General features: G+C 41.9%; 1 protein-coding gene across 5 annotated transcripts in view; it reads right to left on the bottom strand.

The window, feature by feature from the left end:
- The window catches only part of HNRNPR (heterogeneous nuclear ribonucleoprotein R), a 32,093-nt gene extending 24,243 nt beyond the window's left edge, over positions 1-7,850 (bottom strand). The window contains exons 1-4 of one of the 5 annotated variants that reach the window (XM_081817711.1): positions 7,694-7,848; positions 4,330-4,495; positions 1,945-2,063; positions 1,204-1,311 (exon numbers count right to left, since the gene is read on the bottom strand). In XM_081817711.1, the coding sequence (XP_081673837.1) occupies positions 1,204-1,311; positions 1,945-2,063; positions 4,330-4,486 (384 nt within the window). In that variant the 5' untranslated portion in view covers positions 4,487-4,495; positions 7,694-7,848. Of the gene's footprint in view, positions 1-1,203; positions 1,312-1,944; positions 2,064-4,329; positions 4,499-7,693 lie in introns of those variants that run through there. The other 4 variants (XM_081817710.1, XM_081817712.1, XM_081817713.1 and 1 more) reach the window with 4 other exon arrangements.
- Positions 7,851-18,075: the final 10,225 nt, after the last annotated feature.

Consider the following 18,075-nt stretch of genomic DNA (forward strand, 5'->3'; position numbering starts at 1 on the left):
ATAAACCCATCCTAAGTTGATGAAGATCTATACACAATGTCAAAACAACAAGAGATTTTAGACATCATCAAGTTTAGTGGCTTCAAAAGTATTGCTGGAGGAACCCTGGGATTCCAGAGTTACCTTAGGGTCTCTATTTTTCTACCTTTGACTCAAAAAGAGCTGCTCTAATTTTAAGCACAGAAATACATGTAATATATAATATACATACAAAAAATGTATTACATATTTAAACATTACTTGTCTAATATGTAATATACACATATCACATATACAATATATACTTATCAAAAGCAAATATCCACTTTTGGGGAAATAACACAGGCCTATTCAATACACACTAGTAAGTTTATGTCAAATGGAATTTTCATGTATTTATTTTAAAAATACAAGAATAGGTTATGCCATTTTACAGATGAGGGAAAAGGGTACAAAGGAGCTCTACGTAAACTATTATATGACAGGAACTACAAGTTCTACTTCCTGTCTAAAACAAAACTGTACAAACAACTTCATTAAATAAAATATTTCAATTTGAGAAGTCTATCACTGTGGCAAAACGTCAATATCCCCTTAACTAAGGAATGAGGTTCACTAGTCTTTCACCAAAAGCCCTATATTTATCTTGCAGAGTAGTTGATCTAAACAATAATAATAGTAATTGGTGCTAGTTACACAGTTCTTGCCACATTCCAGGCATTATTCTAAGCACTTGACATATCTTAATTCCTTTAATCCTCATAACTCTATGGGAATAGGTACTATTACTATGCCCAGTTTACAAATAATGAAACTGAGATAAACAGAAATTCAGGAGTAAAGCAGTTATAAAACACCTCTTCACCAAAAAAAAAAAAAAAGAGAGAGAAAGAGACAAAGTGCTTATTTAGAAAGAAACCAAACCAAGAGACATGACTTGAGTCAATCTGAAAAGCTATTATCAGAAGCATCAATAACCATGTATCATTCACAGCCAGAACAAGTAATGAGGCAAGGGTCTGAATTAGGGTTTTTCACCAAATATACAACTGAATGTTTGCCCCCCAAATTCTTGTGTAATTTACCTTAAATTATCTCATTCCTAAACACTAGCTTAAAAAAAAAAAGTGGAACAATGAAAACTGTTTCTAGGAAATATGAAAAGAAACATTCAATCTCATCATTAAACTTATTACCATTACAAAGACCCGAGTCAAGTTTTACCTTGATCTTTGCTTCATCAGGCCCCTTTGTGGACTCTTGCACCTTGCTCCCTTGTTTCTCCCTTTGCCTGTAGGTCTTCATAACTCCACATAAAAATGCACTCTTGTTCTAGAACATACAAGTAATTCAATGAAAAGGAATCACCAGGAATCATCGAAGGGTCAAATATGTAATTAATTTACAATTTCAAAAGACCAGAATTTTAACAAAATATTTACTCATTTATTCACTCAACAAATACTTGCTGAGTGGTTACTATGTGCCAGAGACTGGAGCAGACCACAATAAGACAGCCAAGACCTCAGGGAGCTTACCTTCCACACTGGCAAAACAGTCTTCCATTTGTTGATATTCAAATGCATCTGGACTATCTTTGCCAGACATTCCAAAACTATTCCTCCTACCTACATTATTTTCCTCCAAGATAATAAAACAGGATCAGATAACCCAAAAATGTTTAAAATCTGAGTAACCTAAACCCATAAAAGCCTAGTAATAACAATCAGCAAACCCTGACTTTGATTTTGAGTTTTTAAAGTAACTTACTGCAAAGAAGTGGGGAGAGATTTTACTTTACAGTTGTGTTTCTGAGAACTCTGCCAGAAAAGGTCTTTTTTTTTTTTTTTTTTAACAGAAGCAGAGGTAGTCACAAAAAAACATCACTTCTCTTCAAAAAAAAGTAATGGTAAAGTAATTTCTCATCATCAGTTGTTCAAAGGCATTTCTAGTTAATGGCCTTACCTGAACATGTGATAAGTCACTTTCCTTGAACTGCTGTAGTACAGACAGAGCTCCTTCTTCATTAAATTCCCTGAGAGCATCAATTGCTCTTTCATCAAGATCGACATAAGCTACCAATCCTAAAAATTAAATTGAGAAGGGGTAATGTTATTGCAACAAAAGGGATAACCTAACTGTGCTATCAATGTTTAATCAAGAATTGTTATATTCAGTACTATTACTAACAAACTACATTTTCATTTAATATGCACATAGGAAGCTATACAAATACTACACAAAAAGGTCAAGAGTACAAATATGAAAATAAAAGATAAAATGTCAAACATGAATTTCAATCCCTATAAACATGAATTTCAATCCCCACATCCCACAAAAACCCCACAAAAATCCTAGCCCCACTTCCCCTCCCCTCCTTAAGGCTTGGAAATTAAATCTGATGTACAGAGTGTACTACAGATTAAGCATTAATATAACAAATTCTGATTTATGTTAGAGTGGTAAGCATACACTGTATTCCCCAAGGATCAATCTTCAAATTATATGGACTGTTGTAGTTGTTGCTAACCACAAGAGGTGGGAGAAAAAAAAGAGAAACCATTTTTACTAACTAATTCTTTCCACTCTCCAAAAGGTATCAAAGGCTTTTCCTCCTTAGCACCAAAGAGAAAATGAAATGCATTTGTTTATCTGAGCATCTACTTTGCTGCAATCAGAATGTGGAAAGGCATAATTTTAAACTCTTCTACAAATGCAAGTGCAGCTTGATTAATCAATTCTGAAAGTCATATTTTAAGGCATTTTTTTGTTCTGATGTGTCAAGCTGAGGTTTAAAAGATGCTGTGGCATTCACAACATTGTCAATAATGACTGTTTTTTTCAAATGGCATTAAGGAATTTACTATGGACGTACAAGTAAACTATACAGAAAATATTTGCACTGCATTCTATACATATAGTATATTAACTGCACACAGAACATCTACTCAGTTTGAAATGTAATTTCTTAAGTCTGTTAAGTTTGTGTTGTATTTCTCACTCTATAAAGAATATATTTCAGAATTGATCCAATGTAAAATGGAAATATTTGGCAAATTAAAACCCCAAGTCCATATGAACTAACATCAAAAGTGACTCCATTTTGATAAAGCAAAAAAGAACTTTATTCCATACAGTAAATATATTTTACATAATGCCATTTGTAAAGTTACTTTAAGAAAATGTTGCCATGTTTATTTTAAAAGCTCAAAATGAGCATGACTAAATATGTGGAGTTTCCTTACTTCAAAATTCCATTACCACCACCCAAAGCCACAACTCAGGACACCCATCGATCCATTCTGTCAATCCAACCCTACACCCAAACCATCAGCCTCTTATCAATAACAAAACACTCTACAAGAGAGCATCTCTGAGCAAATCACTGCCAATTCTCTATGGCAGAATATCACAGGAAGTTCCCGAGGACTGATTTTCAAATGGAACCATCACCCAGGAGTCATTTTTAGGAAGTCATTTTAACGTCTAAAATTATCCTAAGCGTCTCAGATTTGAAAAAAAAATTTAAGGACAAAAAAACAGATATTTGTTACTACAGTACTTAAGACACATTTGTGAGACAATTCAATTCTCTCTCCCAGAATCTGGATAGGCACACAAAACACAGAGGAAGAAAGTTTCCATCTATGGCCCCAAAGGGGGAGGACACATTTATTTATGAACAACACTCCCTAAGGGTAAATATTTCTCTCCCTCTTTAAAACTTCAAACCGCTTACAACCGACCATATTAAGATATTCAAATTTGCTTAAGCACTTATCCATGGGACTTCTAGATTTTTTTAAAAAGCAGCTGTTACAAACCGAACACTTCCAGATTACTGAGAGATGTGGATTTTTGTCTATTAGAAACTAGACAGGCCACAAACTCTCAAGGAGTCTGACATTTATTATCGTTTCAGACAATACAGTCTAACCAGTCCTCTTATTATGCCACCTAATCAGACCTAAGCTAATTTAACAATCACTTTAAGAAGCTAAAAGTAGAAAAGTAAAAGCAAAATGATGACTGATTTAGATTAAGAAAAAAATGTAAAATTTGGTATGCTGAAACATACATTTTAATTGGTGGTAAATCTAAGACAAATTGATGTACTGTTCTGAAACAACTAAGACTGCATATTCAACACTAAGAAGGCTTCAAAATAATGAAATAAGAATATCAAAGTCAAACCCAATATGCCCTCAATGAAGGGAAAGTAACAAACATTCAGCTCTACATAGATCAGAAACAATAAGTATTATTTAACCTTAAAAAAAAATCTATAAAATTCAAAGTGGTTTGCCCTCACTTTCATAACCAGTCAGAAACAAGAAATGCATATTATACCTGTCTGAAATATTTCATCAAGTCTTTCTGCCACCTTCTGTGGGAGGCCTGCCTCTATCAGTGTCTTGTAGTGTTCTGTGTGAGTTACACTGGAAGTATCCATTGGTTCTTCCTCTTCTTTTAACTGTACCGCATTACCATTCACCTGATTAGCCATTTTATTATGCTGCTGGAAAAAATTCAGGAGCTATATTACATTAAGCCAGAAATAACTAGTTTGTAGGACAATGCATGATTTATCTAAACTAATTTGTATACATGCTGCTAATAAACTCTATCAAAATAATATTATATGCCTTTTTGTGATGTATCTGACCTAAATTTGCAACAATAATCCTGTAAAACCATAGGAAATGTACATGGAAGCATTAGATCTTTAAGGAACTTCATGTACACAGGGTTAAAAAAAAGGCTTGAATTTACTGAAGGTAGAATTGCTGATTAACAAAAGCAGCTGTTGTGTCCTGACAAGCATATCAACAAATCACCACAAAATCCTAAAAAGCCCATCAGCTCTCAATTCTTACACAGTTTTTAAAAGTTTGATTTAGAAACAGAATGAACACCCACAGACCACTTAATCAAGGTTTAAGGACTTTCAAATTTTCCTAGTTCTGCTTCAAATCTAGGATAGGTGTGAGATAAATGCACTGCTGTCTCTACTTCAACATGCTGGTTTGGGTTTTCTCCGCCTCACTTAAAAAAAAAAAAACACAACTTGACATTAATTTTTGTTCTAAAATTAATTTGCTATTCCCATTCACAGATTTAAAAGAAAAAATGACCAAGTTTAAAAGCTAAACGATTGTTTTAAGTCCACGTAAAATACGAAGTGAGCTACAATTGAGGGTGCGTCTTTAAAAAAAAAAAAAAAATCATGAGTATATACTGAATTTTTCATATCAGTAAAATAAAGCTGCAAAAACGTATCGAAGAATAGACAGCTAACTTCTTCCAAATAGTTTCAACAAACATTACCCAATGAGGGTAAACTTAGGTCAGATGTCCCAGATTAACCTACCCAAATTATTTTGTATGTTCAACCTGTATATAACACTGAAATGGACCAACTCCCTGAAGAGAGAGATTAGATAATAAAACCATACAAGGCCAGTCTCTATACTGCCTCAAAAGACAGGGAATTAAAGTGCACTTGTCTGTGGTGAATGTGATGAAGATAATAAGCAGCAGAATAAAGACACTGCAACAAATACTGAAATAGAGGACATGAAGGTGGATCTCAAGAAGAAGCCTACTTTTCTTGATGAACCTCAAGGTACCTAATCAGCTATAAAGAAAATACAAGCTTCCTAAAAAGCACTAAAACCCGCAAGATAACCACACTTCCAGATTGCTTACAACCACTGTGCAAATGCACCAGGTGCAGTTTTCTGACCTAAAACAACTTCTTTTCATTTCAAAGTCCACTGATATTTGGCTGAAGTTAATGAAAAAGGAAGACCAAGGGGAACGAGGTAATAGAGCGCAGGAAGAGAGGAAAATGCAGAAAGGGTTATTCTGAAAATAAGATAAGTATCATGACTTCTTATGATTACAAAACATTAAGACCTGATAGCCCACCAAGGTCTACACAGACGCAGACTCTCGTTAAACTTTGGGTGGAGAAATGTTTCTCAAGGCAAGCCTCAAATTCTGATGAATTGGCAAAAACGAAAACATTCAAACTGGCACACTTTTCATCAAGAAACTACTTACAGTGTAAGATGAATACGTTTACTGATTAATACAACCTATTTCTATAAAGATGCACTCTAAAGTCCAAAATCTCTATAGTTCTGTTTTCCCATGCTCCCCCACCCCCAAATACAACCATAAGATCATAAGAACTCAAAAGTTCTCAGTATCACAAGACCCTTAACAGTATTGCACCTGGGAATACTATTAGTCACAGAAAGAAAGCAAATTTTTAACAGGAAAGTTCAATGAACATCTGCTAAGGTGGTATTTTTTTTTTTAAGTATGTGTAAAGCAAAAAGACAAGTTGTGTATTAAGCACAAGACAGAAATATTTATGACTACCATTTCATTGCAAAGGCTCTCCTACAAGTTGATTCTAAAATTGGTTGATATTGTCAAAAAGTTTGTAAACTTTAACAAAAAAAAGTAAAATAATTAGATTCCAGAAAATAAAACCTTTCAGATCAAGGAAAACCTCTCTCTTCGAGCCAAATACAATGTGCTCATTTTTAAAAAAGTCTTTTATGTCATATGAGACCGTTTAAAACTTGTGTCAATTCAACACAATGCCACACAGCCAAACCATATTTCTGGATGCAGCAAATACACTGTGACTGGAGTCATTTGATCTAAGCATTTTTGCAAAAAATAGACATTTAAATAAGATTTTAAAGGGCTGCTGGGAGATTTGGGAAGTCAGCACTAGCCCCTCCCTGACTTTTTCTGAACATCTCTGTGCAAATTCTTCATATTAAGAGACGGGCTTTAAAAGAACCAACGAAATGAAAACTAACGGGTATCTCAGGGGTTAGGAGTGTCAAAGCCCTTATCCTACGACTGACTCATGAGACATAAATTCAGCCTCTTAAGGACAGCAAAAATCCAGTGTGAAAGGACTGAGCTTTTCAAGAACCCCTTGGCCTTAAGTTTTACATTTTGGCAACACAGTTACTACCGTATAAGAAAAAGAATCGCCTTTCCAATTTAGTGCGCCTAAGACATTCTTAGAATTATGTATCTCAGGCGCCGCTTGAAGCCTAAGTTTCATGGCCTCTAGTAGTCATTTTTTCCTTCAAATCTCGGCTCGCAGCATGCAGAGTGGGGGAGGGGAGGGAGGCTTCCTACACAAATCGGCCCTCGGGCTCCAGCTCGCACAAAAGTTTTCTCCCGGCTCAGGTAACCCCGGGTTTGCATCCCGCCCTCTGCCCACCCCACCCCCTCATGCCCGTCCCGTTCAGCAACACATCCCACTCGTGGCTAGGCCGGCCGAGACGACAGCGAAGCGGCTCCAGAGGAGAGAAGCGAAGGGGGCCGCGGGCGTCTGAGGCCGCGGGCCGGGCCGGCCGCGTGGAGCAGCGGGCGGAGGCGGGAAAAACACGGCAGTCCCCGGCAGGCCGCGCGGACGGTGCCCGGCGGGCAGGACCGCGGACCGGGGGCTGGAGGGGCGGGGGGAGGATGAGCAAGGGCGAGGAGGCGCCTCGGCGGGGCTAGGCCCTCCGCTGCGCGGCCGGACGAGGCCGAAGCCGCCCCCAGCCCATCCCCACCCCCACCCTAGGGCCTCGGAGCGAAAACGAAACTGGGGCCAAGGCGCCGAGCCCGGGATGGGCCCGGTCGGGTCGGATCGGGGCTCCCGGCCCCTCCCCCCACGGGCCGGCGCGAGACTCACCAGGGCAGAGCTGGGGCCGCCGGCCGGGCCCGTGAGAATCAGCGCGAGGCGCTTTGAAAACGACTAGAAATGGCGCGCGCGCCACCCCCTCCCCCCCTCATGGACAGAGATGCGATCCCGGCAGCACGCGGGGTTTCCCGGAACTGCTTCCAGGGACTCCGAGCGGCCGGGCAATCACCTCGCGCGGCGGCCTGAAAGGCGGCTCGGGCGTCCAATAGTAGCGAAAGAAGCGGCTCACGCTGGACGACAAGGGAGCCAATCGATGAAGTCGTCGGCTGAGCCAATGAGGGAACTCAGCGCCGCCGGCTGGGGCGCCTCCGGGGCGGGGGCAGGAACACAAAGGGGTCTGTGGTGGAGCCCCGGGTAGAGGCGAGGCTGCGGGGCACCAGGCCTTGAGAGGCCGAGGCTCTTCGCCCCTCGTCCGCCGCCCATACGAGACCGAAAAGCTAGGTCTCACGCCGCGTGGCTGCCTCCGGAACCCCGCCCCCCAGGGCCCGCACCGGCCTCGCTCCTCCGCGGCCCTCCCGCCCCTTCGCCGGCGCCGCGGCGTTCCTAATCCCCTCTCGCGCCGGCGCCGCCGCCGCCGCCGGCGTTCGCCCCAGACACGCCCACCGCCACGCGGTCGGGCCTCCTTCTGGGTCATCTTTTGGGTTCGGGTTGGAACACGTTTTAAGACTGATTTGGCTGGCCGTCTGGATGGAGAATTTAACGGAGAAAGTCATCTCTTGGGAAGATCGGAAAACTGCCCCCTGGCTCCCTGCTACACATCGTTGGGACAGCTCAGAACGTGAGGGAAATCGCAAAAGTTGGCACCATTCAAGAGCACGGTTAACTAAAAAATGCTAGAGCAGGGACCTTTTCCCACAGAGTTTGAAGCTACTTTTTATGAAGAAGTAAGGCAGATCTATGCATCTGCGAAGCCAAAAGAGCCGTGCAGGGAAAAGGGCTAAGTCCCAAAGGAAGCGAATTCCTGTTATTCCTAAACCGATTTTTCATCCTCCACCCTTACTGGTTTGTTTCCTGTCCTTGCCTTAGTCCAAACCTCTCTCCTCCCACAATCTTCCCAGCTCACTTCTGTAGAGCCAGCTCTTCCCTACCCCAACATCCAATGCCCTACCCCTCTTAGGGACTGGAGAAGGTCAAGCAGTGGTCTACAGAATTTCCAGATAACACTGGAGGATCATTTAAGTTTCCCAGAACCTATCAGCCCAAAATTAATTATTAAAAAGGTACTATGGGGGCGCCTGCATGGCGCAGTTGGTTAGGCATCTTGGTTTGGGCTCAGGTGGTGATCTAGGTGGTGGGATAGAACCCTGCCTTGGGCTCTGCGCTCAGCGGGGAGTCTGCTTGAGATGCTCTCTCTTACTCTCCCTCTGCCCCTCCTGTTCCTGCTCTCGCTCTCTCTTTCTCAAATAAATAAATGAATCTTTAAAAAAAAATACAACCTACTATGTGCCCAGTACTGAGCTGAATGTCTCAATGGATCCAAGTTTTGTATCACAGGTTGTGAAACTTACACAAATGCTGGGATCTTTTCGAGAAAATATAAAATGATAAATACAAATTGAGGAACAGAATCTTAGAAGGGCATGGTAAAAGTGAGAGACCTCAAGCCTTAAACTTTATTAGCCTCTAGCTCAAGGGTTCTTAACATTTTTAGTGCTATTTGGTAAGGGCTATGGATCTCTTCTAGATTTTAAAATAAAATAGCATTACAAAAGAAACTTTATATTGAAATACAACTAGGAAATATATATATAATTTTGGCAGAGAGAACAAGCAGGGGGAGGCAGGCAGAGGGAGAAGCAGCCCCCCCCACCAGGGGCAAGGAGCCCGATATGAGGCTTGATACCAGGACCCCTTGGTTAACAACCTGAGCCACCCAGGTGTCCCAGGAAATATATATATATATTTAAAGATTTTATTTATTCATTTGAGAGAGAGATTTAGAGAACGAGTGGGAGGAGGGGCAGAGGGAGAAGCAGGCTCCCCACTGAGCAGGGAGCCAGAGCGGGACTTGATCCCAGGACCCTGGGATCATGACCTGAGCCAAAGGCAGACGCTTAACTGACTGAGCCACCCAGCCACCCAGGCACCCTAGGAAATATATTTTAAGAACAAATTTGTGATATAAATCTGTTTTTCTTTAAGACATTAAATATCAAGATCTTGCAGCAGGTCAAATAACTACTGAAAGTTTAAAGTGGAGATGAGAAGATATTCAAGAAGTCCATGATAACTATAATGTGATATGAAAATGCCTTTGATTTCTATTGGTGACAGAATGAAAAGTACTGCTAATTCTACTGTGGTTTGTTGCTTGCATTCACAATGGGGGAAAATGCTAAGTTTCAGTTGGACATTTCCTGAAAATAAAGATGTTATTTGGCGGGTGGGCGCCTCAGTGGCTCAGTTAAGCCTCTGACTTTGGCTCAGGTCATGATCTTGGGGTCCTGGAATGGAGCCCTGCCTCAGACTCCTGGCTCAGCAGAGAGTCTGCTTCTCCCTCTCCCTCTGCCCCTCCCCCTGCTTATGCGCATGAGCACTCTCTCTCTCTCTCAAATATACAAATAAAATCTTTTAAAAAAATGTTGCTTTTTTCCATCCAACTCGAAGGACCATGTACTTTGATCCGGAGACTCTTTTAAATCCACTGACCACAGGATTAGAAACCCTGGGCTGGATACCATAATTAAAGTGATTCCATCACCCAATATTTTCTGGGATGACATTTCAAGTATTTTGGATATAGTCCTCAGAAGTATACTCCACCTTTTCAAACCATTTATCATGATTTTTTATATTATGGAAAATATGGTCATTGGAGCTTTGCATTTCCAAAAAAAAATGTGTGTGTGTGTGTGTGTGAATTTGATATTCCACAAATATGTATCATGTGCCCTCTGCAGACAAATCACTGTGTTAAAAGTAGGGAATAGGAGCACCTGGGTGGCTCAGTTGTTAAGCGTCTGCCTTCGGCTCGGGTCATGATTCCGGGGTCCTGGGATCGAGCCCCGCATCAGGCTCCCTGCTCGGCGGGAAGCCTGCTTCTCCCTCTCCCACTCCCCCTGCTTGTGTTCCCTCTCTCGCTGTCTATCTCTCTGTCAAAATAAATAAATAAAAATCTAAAAAAAAAGTAGGGAATATAAAATGAATGAAACAGTCTCTGTCCTCTAAGAGTTTACATTCAAGCTAAAAACTCAGACCAAATATATAAATAAACATAATAAAAATGAGCTGTTAGGGGCGCCTGGGTGGCTCAGTTGGCTAAGCGACTGCCTTTGGCTCAGGTCATGATCCTGGAGTCCCAGGATGGAGTCCCACATCGGGTTCCCTGCTTAGCAGGGAGTCTGCTTCTCCCTCTGACCCTCCCCCCTCTTGTGCTCTCTCTCTCTCTCTCTGTCTCTCATATAAATAAATAAAATGTTAAAAAAAAAAAAAAGAGCTGTTAGGGAGCATTCCAGCTATATCTCTAATCTGTTGAGATTAGGTAACAGTGCAGCCAGGACATTTTACAATCCTTACCTATCACAGACCAAACCTGGGGTCTGAGCTGATATGTTAATGAACATGCTTTTGCTCTTTAAAAACCATTACAGGGCAGCAGAATATTCAAATTGAGGCTTTGACTTTTACTACTTACAACCTGAAGTTAGCAGAGAATTTTTAATATTATCAACCCTTCTTACTGGATCCATAGATCAATCTTCATCATGCTTTTCCCTTTTATAACATTTAGTCTATCCTTCAGACTTCGAACCTGATGACAATTCAACCTCTTCGAAGTGCCTTCACTTGCCACTAACCCAGCCACAGTTCAAAGGCACAGGCAGGGGAAAAGAATAGAAAGAAACAATAGAGGGGCGCCTGGGTGGCTCAGTTGGTTAAGCGACTGCCTTCGGCTCAGGTCATGATCCTGGAGTCCCGGGATCGAGTCCCGCATCGGGCTCCTTGCTCGGCGGGGAGTCTGCTTCTCCCTCTGACCCTCCTCCCTCTCATGCTCTCTGTCTCTCATTCTCTCTCTCTCAAATAAATAAATAAAATCTTTAAAAAAAAAAAAAAGAAACAATATAGAAAGGAAGAAAGAGGAGAGAAAAATGGAAAACAAATACCACGTGAAGCATGTGTGGAAAGGATATCGCCATCCAACCCTTGCTAACATTAGATGCCACGAGTCCTCTACTCAGCTTTACTTGAAAACTTCAAACTTCATTTTCTTCATCAAACTTTACATTTTTTTATTATTTTAAGGTGCTTTCTAACACTGTGATGCTCCAGTCATACTGACCAGAGATGAAGGCTGTTTTTCATTTACACTTCCTAAGATTAGGCTTCTTTTAAAAAAGAATGTGCCAGGGGTGCCTGGGTGGGTCAGTTGGTTAAGCATCCGACTCTTGATTTCGGCTCAGGTCAGGATCTCAGGGTCATGAGATTGAGCCCTGCTCTCTCTAAAATAAATAAATTAATCTTTAAAAAAAGAGAGAGGGGGGTGCCTGCGTGGCTCAGTCGTTAAGCGTCTGCCTTCAGCTCAGTCATGATCCCAGGGTCCTGGGATTGAGCCCCGCATTGAGCTCCCTACTCTGCAGGAAGCCTGCTTCTCCCTCTCCGATTCCCCCTGCTTGTGTTCCGTCTCTCGCTGTGTCTCTCTCTGTCAAATAAATAAAATCTTTAAAAATAAAATAAAATAATAAAAAAAAGGGGGGCACATGAGTGGCTCTGTCGGTTAAGCGTCTGCCTTCGGCTCAGGTCATGATCCCAGGGTGCTGGGATCGAGTCCTGCATCGGGCTCCCTGCTCAGCGGGAAGCCTGCTTCTCCCTCTGCCTGCATCTCCCTCTGCCTGCATCTCTCAGTGCTCATGCGCGCTCTCTCTCTCTCAAATAAATAAATAAAATCTTTTTAAAAAATAAAATAAAAAAAGAGAGAGAGAAAAATAATGCGTCCATATGGCTGACTTACAATAGCTTTAGTCAATTTACCCCAAGACCTTCTTTCATGCCTCCTTTTTCATTATTTTTGTAGCATTTTTTTTCTTTTGAAGATTATCCTTGCACTGGCCTGTTGAAGTCTCTTCTAATTCTCAAATGCATCAAAGCCACTTTAAAATGGAATGCTTATCTCCATCTTAGCAGCAAGACATTTTACTGTGAGTTGAGCTCCTACTGTATATTGGGTGTTTTACATACACTGCAAACACTACTATCCTTAAATGAAACCTTAAAGATAAGTAATATTTTCCCACTTCATTGAGGAAACAAGTCTCAGAGAGGTTAAAACATTTGCTCAAAGCCACACAGCTGAAACCAAGACTAAAACACAGCTCCATGTGACTACAAAAGCTACCTCGCCATGCTACTTTTCAATTAAAGTCTCAGCATCGACAGCTTCTTCGCTTGTAGAGGTACATATTTTTACCAGTCAAAAAATCATCAGTGTCAATCTGATAAGTCAGAAGATACTATTTAGAGTCCCAAGCAAATCATAATATAATGACATTTTCCTTATGTGTTTTGCACATTGGTTTCACAATGCAATTGGAACTTGTTCTGAGAAATGACAGTATCTAAGAACACAGCTGTGGCCTCACAAGGTCTCAACGTTGGGAACCAACAGTCCTTTGGGTAGGTTTGTTAGAAAAGAAAATGACTCATGAAGATTGTACCTATATGGACTTCATAATACTAGTTAACATTTGTTAAGCACTTACAGGTTATCTCATTAAGTGCTTGTAGTATGCGAGGCAAGTACCAAAATGTATCCTCTTCCTTTTGCGGATGAGGAAACTAAGGCTCATGCTAGAGCTGAGACCCAAACTCTGATGTAATGCCAAATTCTAGTCTCTCTTTTTTTAAGTAGGCTCCATACCCAGTGTGGAGCCATGTGGGGCTTGAGCTCACGACCCTGAGATCAAGACCTGAGCTGAGATCAAGAGTCGGATGCTTAATTGACTGAACCACCAGGCACCAACAAATTCTAGTCTCTTAATCGTTATGCTACACAGTCAGAAGAGACAAATCAAAACCAGTAAAGTTGAACCTCCATCTTTTTAAGCCCTCATATTCCCAAACCTTATGTTGGAAGTCTCTGATTTTGAAGTTCTTTTTGTCCTTATTACTTTTTTTCATAGGTTCTCTCTTCTCCTTGGGTTCTGTTGAGGGAATATGGAAAAATTGAAAAAAAGTGAGCTCTCCTTTCCAATCCCCCAAACCCAAAAAAGCAAGAATCAACTTTCAAGTCTAATTAGGATTATTAGATCCAATTTAAGAGCAATGAACACTTGGTCTCATGGAAGAATTTAACACTCAGCAACAAGATTCCCTGGCAATTCACCACCAGAAACTTGATGCAATCTACCCATTGACACTGAACTCTGTAGCCATTTTTTAAATTTTTTTTTAAAGATTTTATTTATTTATTTGAGAGTCAGAGAGCATGAGAGGGAGGAGGGTCAGAGAGAGAAGCAGACTCCCCGCTGAGCAGGGAGCCCGACATGGGACTCGATCCCAGGACTCCAGGATCATGACCTAAGCTGAAGGCAGTCGCCTAACCAACTGAGCCACCCAGGCGCCCCTCTGTAGCCATTTAGAGAGAGAGGCACAGGCAGCAGCAGCACCTGCCTCCCAAAGTCCAGAAATCAAATTCTATGAGACTGTTGAACATAACATTTGAGTTCTAATTATTTTGAGGCTTCCCTGTAGGCAGACAGAAGAGCTCTATCTGCAAATCTTTTATGGAAGTGTTACTATAAGCTTTTAACCCAAATCAGGGGACTTCAAAGAATTCTAAGAATTATTACCCATATTCAAATATACAAGTTAAATACACTGTTAGCCAAATCAGATTCAACAGGGATCGTGAATCCTGCTGCTTCAGTGTAACTTACTTATGTCTTGCTTTTAAAACCCAATAAAACAGTAAGAATTGATTATAAATAGACTATGTGTATATAACTAAATTCTCATTACCCTTAAATTGAAATATCCATTAGAAGAGGGCAAGAACTCTCTATCATTAATAATAAAAAGGCTGTAATACCTTCCACTCACAGTTTTTCCATTTACAAAGAGTTTCAAACACAGTATTTCACTAGACATCCTGCTGTCTGGACATCTTGAAATGTGCCCCATCTTTGGCCCTGTGACTCCCCTCTCCTGATTTTCTGGGTTCTGTAATACTTCCTTCTAGGTCCCCTCCCCTGCCCATCATTATCTACTGGTGTTCCCAGGATTTCATCCTTGATGCTGTTCTCATGCTTTATGAGGGCCACCCATTCACATGCATGGTTTACACTATCATCTCCATGCTAGCTCTTCCCGTTTTTTTTTTTTAAGATTTTTTTTTTTTTTTAATTTATTCGACAGAGAGAGACACAGCGAGAGCAGGAACACAAGCAGGGGGAGTGGGAGAGGGAGAAGCAGGCTTCCTGCGGAGCAGGGAGCCCGACGCGGGGCTCGATCCCAGGACCCCGGGATCATGACCTGAGCCGAAGGCAGACGCTTACTGACTGAGCCACCCAGGCACCCCTAGCTCTTCCCGTTTCTTTATCTACAGCCCCGCTTTTGGTCCTGGGCTCTGGACTTGTATTTTCAACTACTTGCTGGGCATATGAATATATATATATATGTTAAGTTTGGATGTAACAGTTTCTTCAAACTCAACACCTAGTCTCTAAAGATGGTTTTTCTCTCCCACCTTTTGCCCCCTTCCTCAATGAGCTCCACCCCCACCAACCTGGTGGTTGTTCCTCCAGCATGCCAATCACGGCCTCACTACCTCACATTTGCTCTTCAGTAAATGAAGTATTTAGAACATTTCCCCCAGATATCCTGATGACTCACTCAGGGCTCTGCTCTAACGTCACCTTTTTAGAGGGGGCTTTCCTTGACCACTCTCTCTAAAATAGTAGCCTCCTTCACTCTCTTTCCCTTACTTCTGTTTTTCTTGTTATCACCTGATGTTATATATGTCTTTGTTTATTGTCCATCTCCCCCCCCACACCAGAATATAAGTTCTACAAGGGCAGAGTCTTCATCTCATTCAGTCTTATGCCAGGTACATAAACTGGCGCTCAGCAAAATTTTTTTTTTTAAAGATTTTATTTATTTGACAGAGAGAGACACAGCAAGAGGGGGAACACAAGCAGGGGGAGTGGGAGAGGGAGAAGCAGGCTTCCCGTGGAGCAGGGAGCCCGATGCAGGGCTCGATCCCAGGACCTTGGGACCATGACCTGAGCCGAAGGCAGACGCTTAATGACTGAGCCACCCAGGCGTCCCTCAGCAAATTTTTCTTAAATGACTTAATTTGTAATCTCGATACCCATCCCAGACTCCTCCTCTTTTGTGTGTGGCTCCATTCATAGCATACTCATCCATTCAACAAATCACTTACCTCAGAAACCTGGATTTCATAGGTTCTGACTCCTCACAAGTCACTCACGGAAATAACATTTTTAAAGTAACCTTTACATCCAACGCAGATCCCGAACTCACAACCCCAAGATCAAGAGTTGCATGCTCTACTGTCTGAACCAGCCAGGCGCCCCCCAATTTTTTTTTAAATTTTATTTATTTTAGTAATGTCTACACCCAATGTGGGGCTCAAACTCATGACCTGGAGCTCAAGAGTCACGTGCTCTTCCCACTCAGCCAGCCAGATGCCCTGGAAATTTTTGATGGCACACCTGGAGCCAGGACTGGAAAAGAGTACAAACAGAGACCTGCCCCCTTCTTTTCCCACTCTGTCTTGGTCCCGTTCTAGGAGGGCCCTAATGTCCACGTGTGTGAGGCTACCCAACCTGCGGGTATAAGTCTATCCTCCCAAACCTAGGCCTGGGGGTATACACATGAAGTTTGATTTGCCCTCAAGAAAACAACCTGGGGAAGAAGCTTGGAAGTGGGCTATATGGGCAAAGAATTCCAAGGTCCTAGATCCTTGGAGTTTGTGACCTAGAGAAGTGGGGAGGGGTATGAGCTCTAGATGGGCATGTCCCCTTAGCCCCATGAGGAAATGTGCAAGTGGAGGAGATCCAGATCAGGCCCTTTAAAGAGCAGGGCTCAGGGGGGTGGTCCTGTTGTCCTGGTCCAATGGCAGTCTACCTAGGCTAAAACCCAAACTCCACTAGAGTGGATGTAACTAAACAAGAATGAAGTCCAGAAAGCATGCTTCTGCCTTCCCTTGCTAAAAACCAAAGATTTAAGTGCTATGATTCAAGAGCTATCAATGTGGAGATCCAGAGAAGGAAACCTTAGTTAAAAATCCTATTAGAAAAGGAACATCAAAATTTAAAACCGGTTCTTTGAAAGACACTATTAAGAGAATGAAAAGACAAGCCAAAGACTGGGAGAAATATTTGCAAATCGTATGTCTGATAAAGGACTTGTATCCAAAACATATAAAGAATTCTCAAAACTCGGGGCGCCTGGGTGGCTCAGATGGTTGAGCGTCTGCCTTCGGCTCAGGTCATGATCCCAGAGTCCTGGGATCGAGTCCCGCATCAGGCTCCCTGCTCCGCGGGAAGTCTGCTTCTCCCTCTGCCTCTCTCTCTCTGTCTCTCGTGAATAAATAAAATAAAATCTTTAAAAAAAAAAAGAATTCTCAAACTCAATAAAAGCAAATGTTGGCAAAACTTTCATTAGATTCTCAAAGGGATCTGGATTCTCCCTGTAAAAAATTAATCACCATTGGTTTATGTGTTCTGTTTGGAGAATTCAGAGATTGACCAAATACCAAACTTAGAGCAGGGAGCTTAAAATCCTACTCATGCTCCCTGTATTGACAGCCTGCCATGCAACACAACTCCAAAGTTGCCATAAAAAGTCTATTCCTAGATAACCCTCCAAAGATGACAATGTCTCATTAAACACAGGAACCATCAGGGGTAGGTGTCTTTATGATCCCCAGCTTTATCTGGGGGAGGGGAGAGGCGTCATCTTAGATGGGTCACATCATCTTGGGGAGCCTTTGTCCTCTTGCATAAGGCCCCACCAGCTATGCAATGACAGAATTTCTACAGTCCTTTTTTTTTTTTTTATAAGGAAGTGTGTATTTTTTTTTTAAAGATTTTATTTATTTATTTGACAGAGAGAGACACAGCGAGAGAGGGAACATAAGCAGGGGAGGTGGGAGAGGGAGAAGCAGGCTTCCCGCCGAGCAGGGAGCCCGATGCGGGGCTCGATCCCAGGACTCTGGGATCATGACCTGAGCCAAAGGCAGACGCTTAACGACTGAGCCACCCAGGCGCCCCTACAGTTCTTTCGTGAGTAGCTTGTGTGATGATAAATCAGAACTGAAGCCACTGGCCTTGCTGAGGGGAAGTTTACACATATTCTCCTCTCATTCATCCAACAAATATCTGTTGCCTGCCTACTCTATACCTGAAGTCAAA

Source organism: Leptonychotes weddellii, chromosome 4, assembly GCF_054177405.1.
Source record: "Leptonychotes weddellii isolate Sample4059 chromosome 4, ASM5417740v2, whole genome shotgun sequence".
Lineage (NCBI taxonomy): Eukaryota > Metazoa > Chordata > Mammalia > Carnivora > Phocidae > Leptonychotes > Leptonychotes weddellii.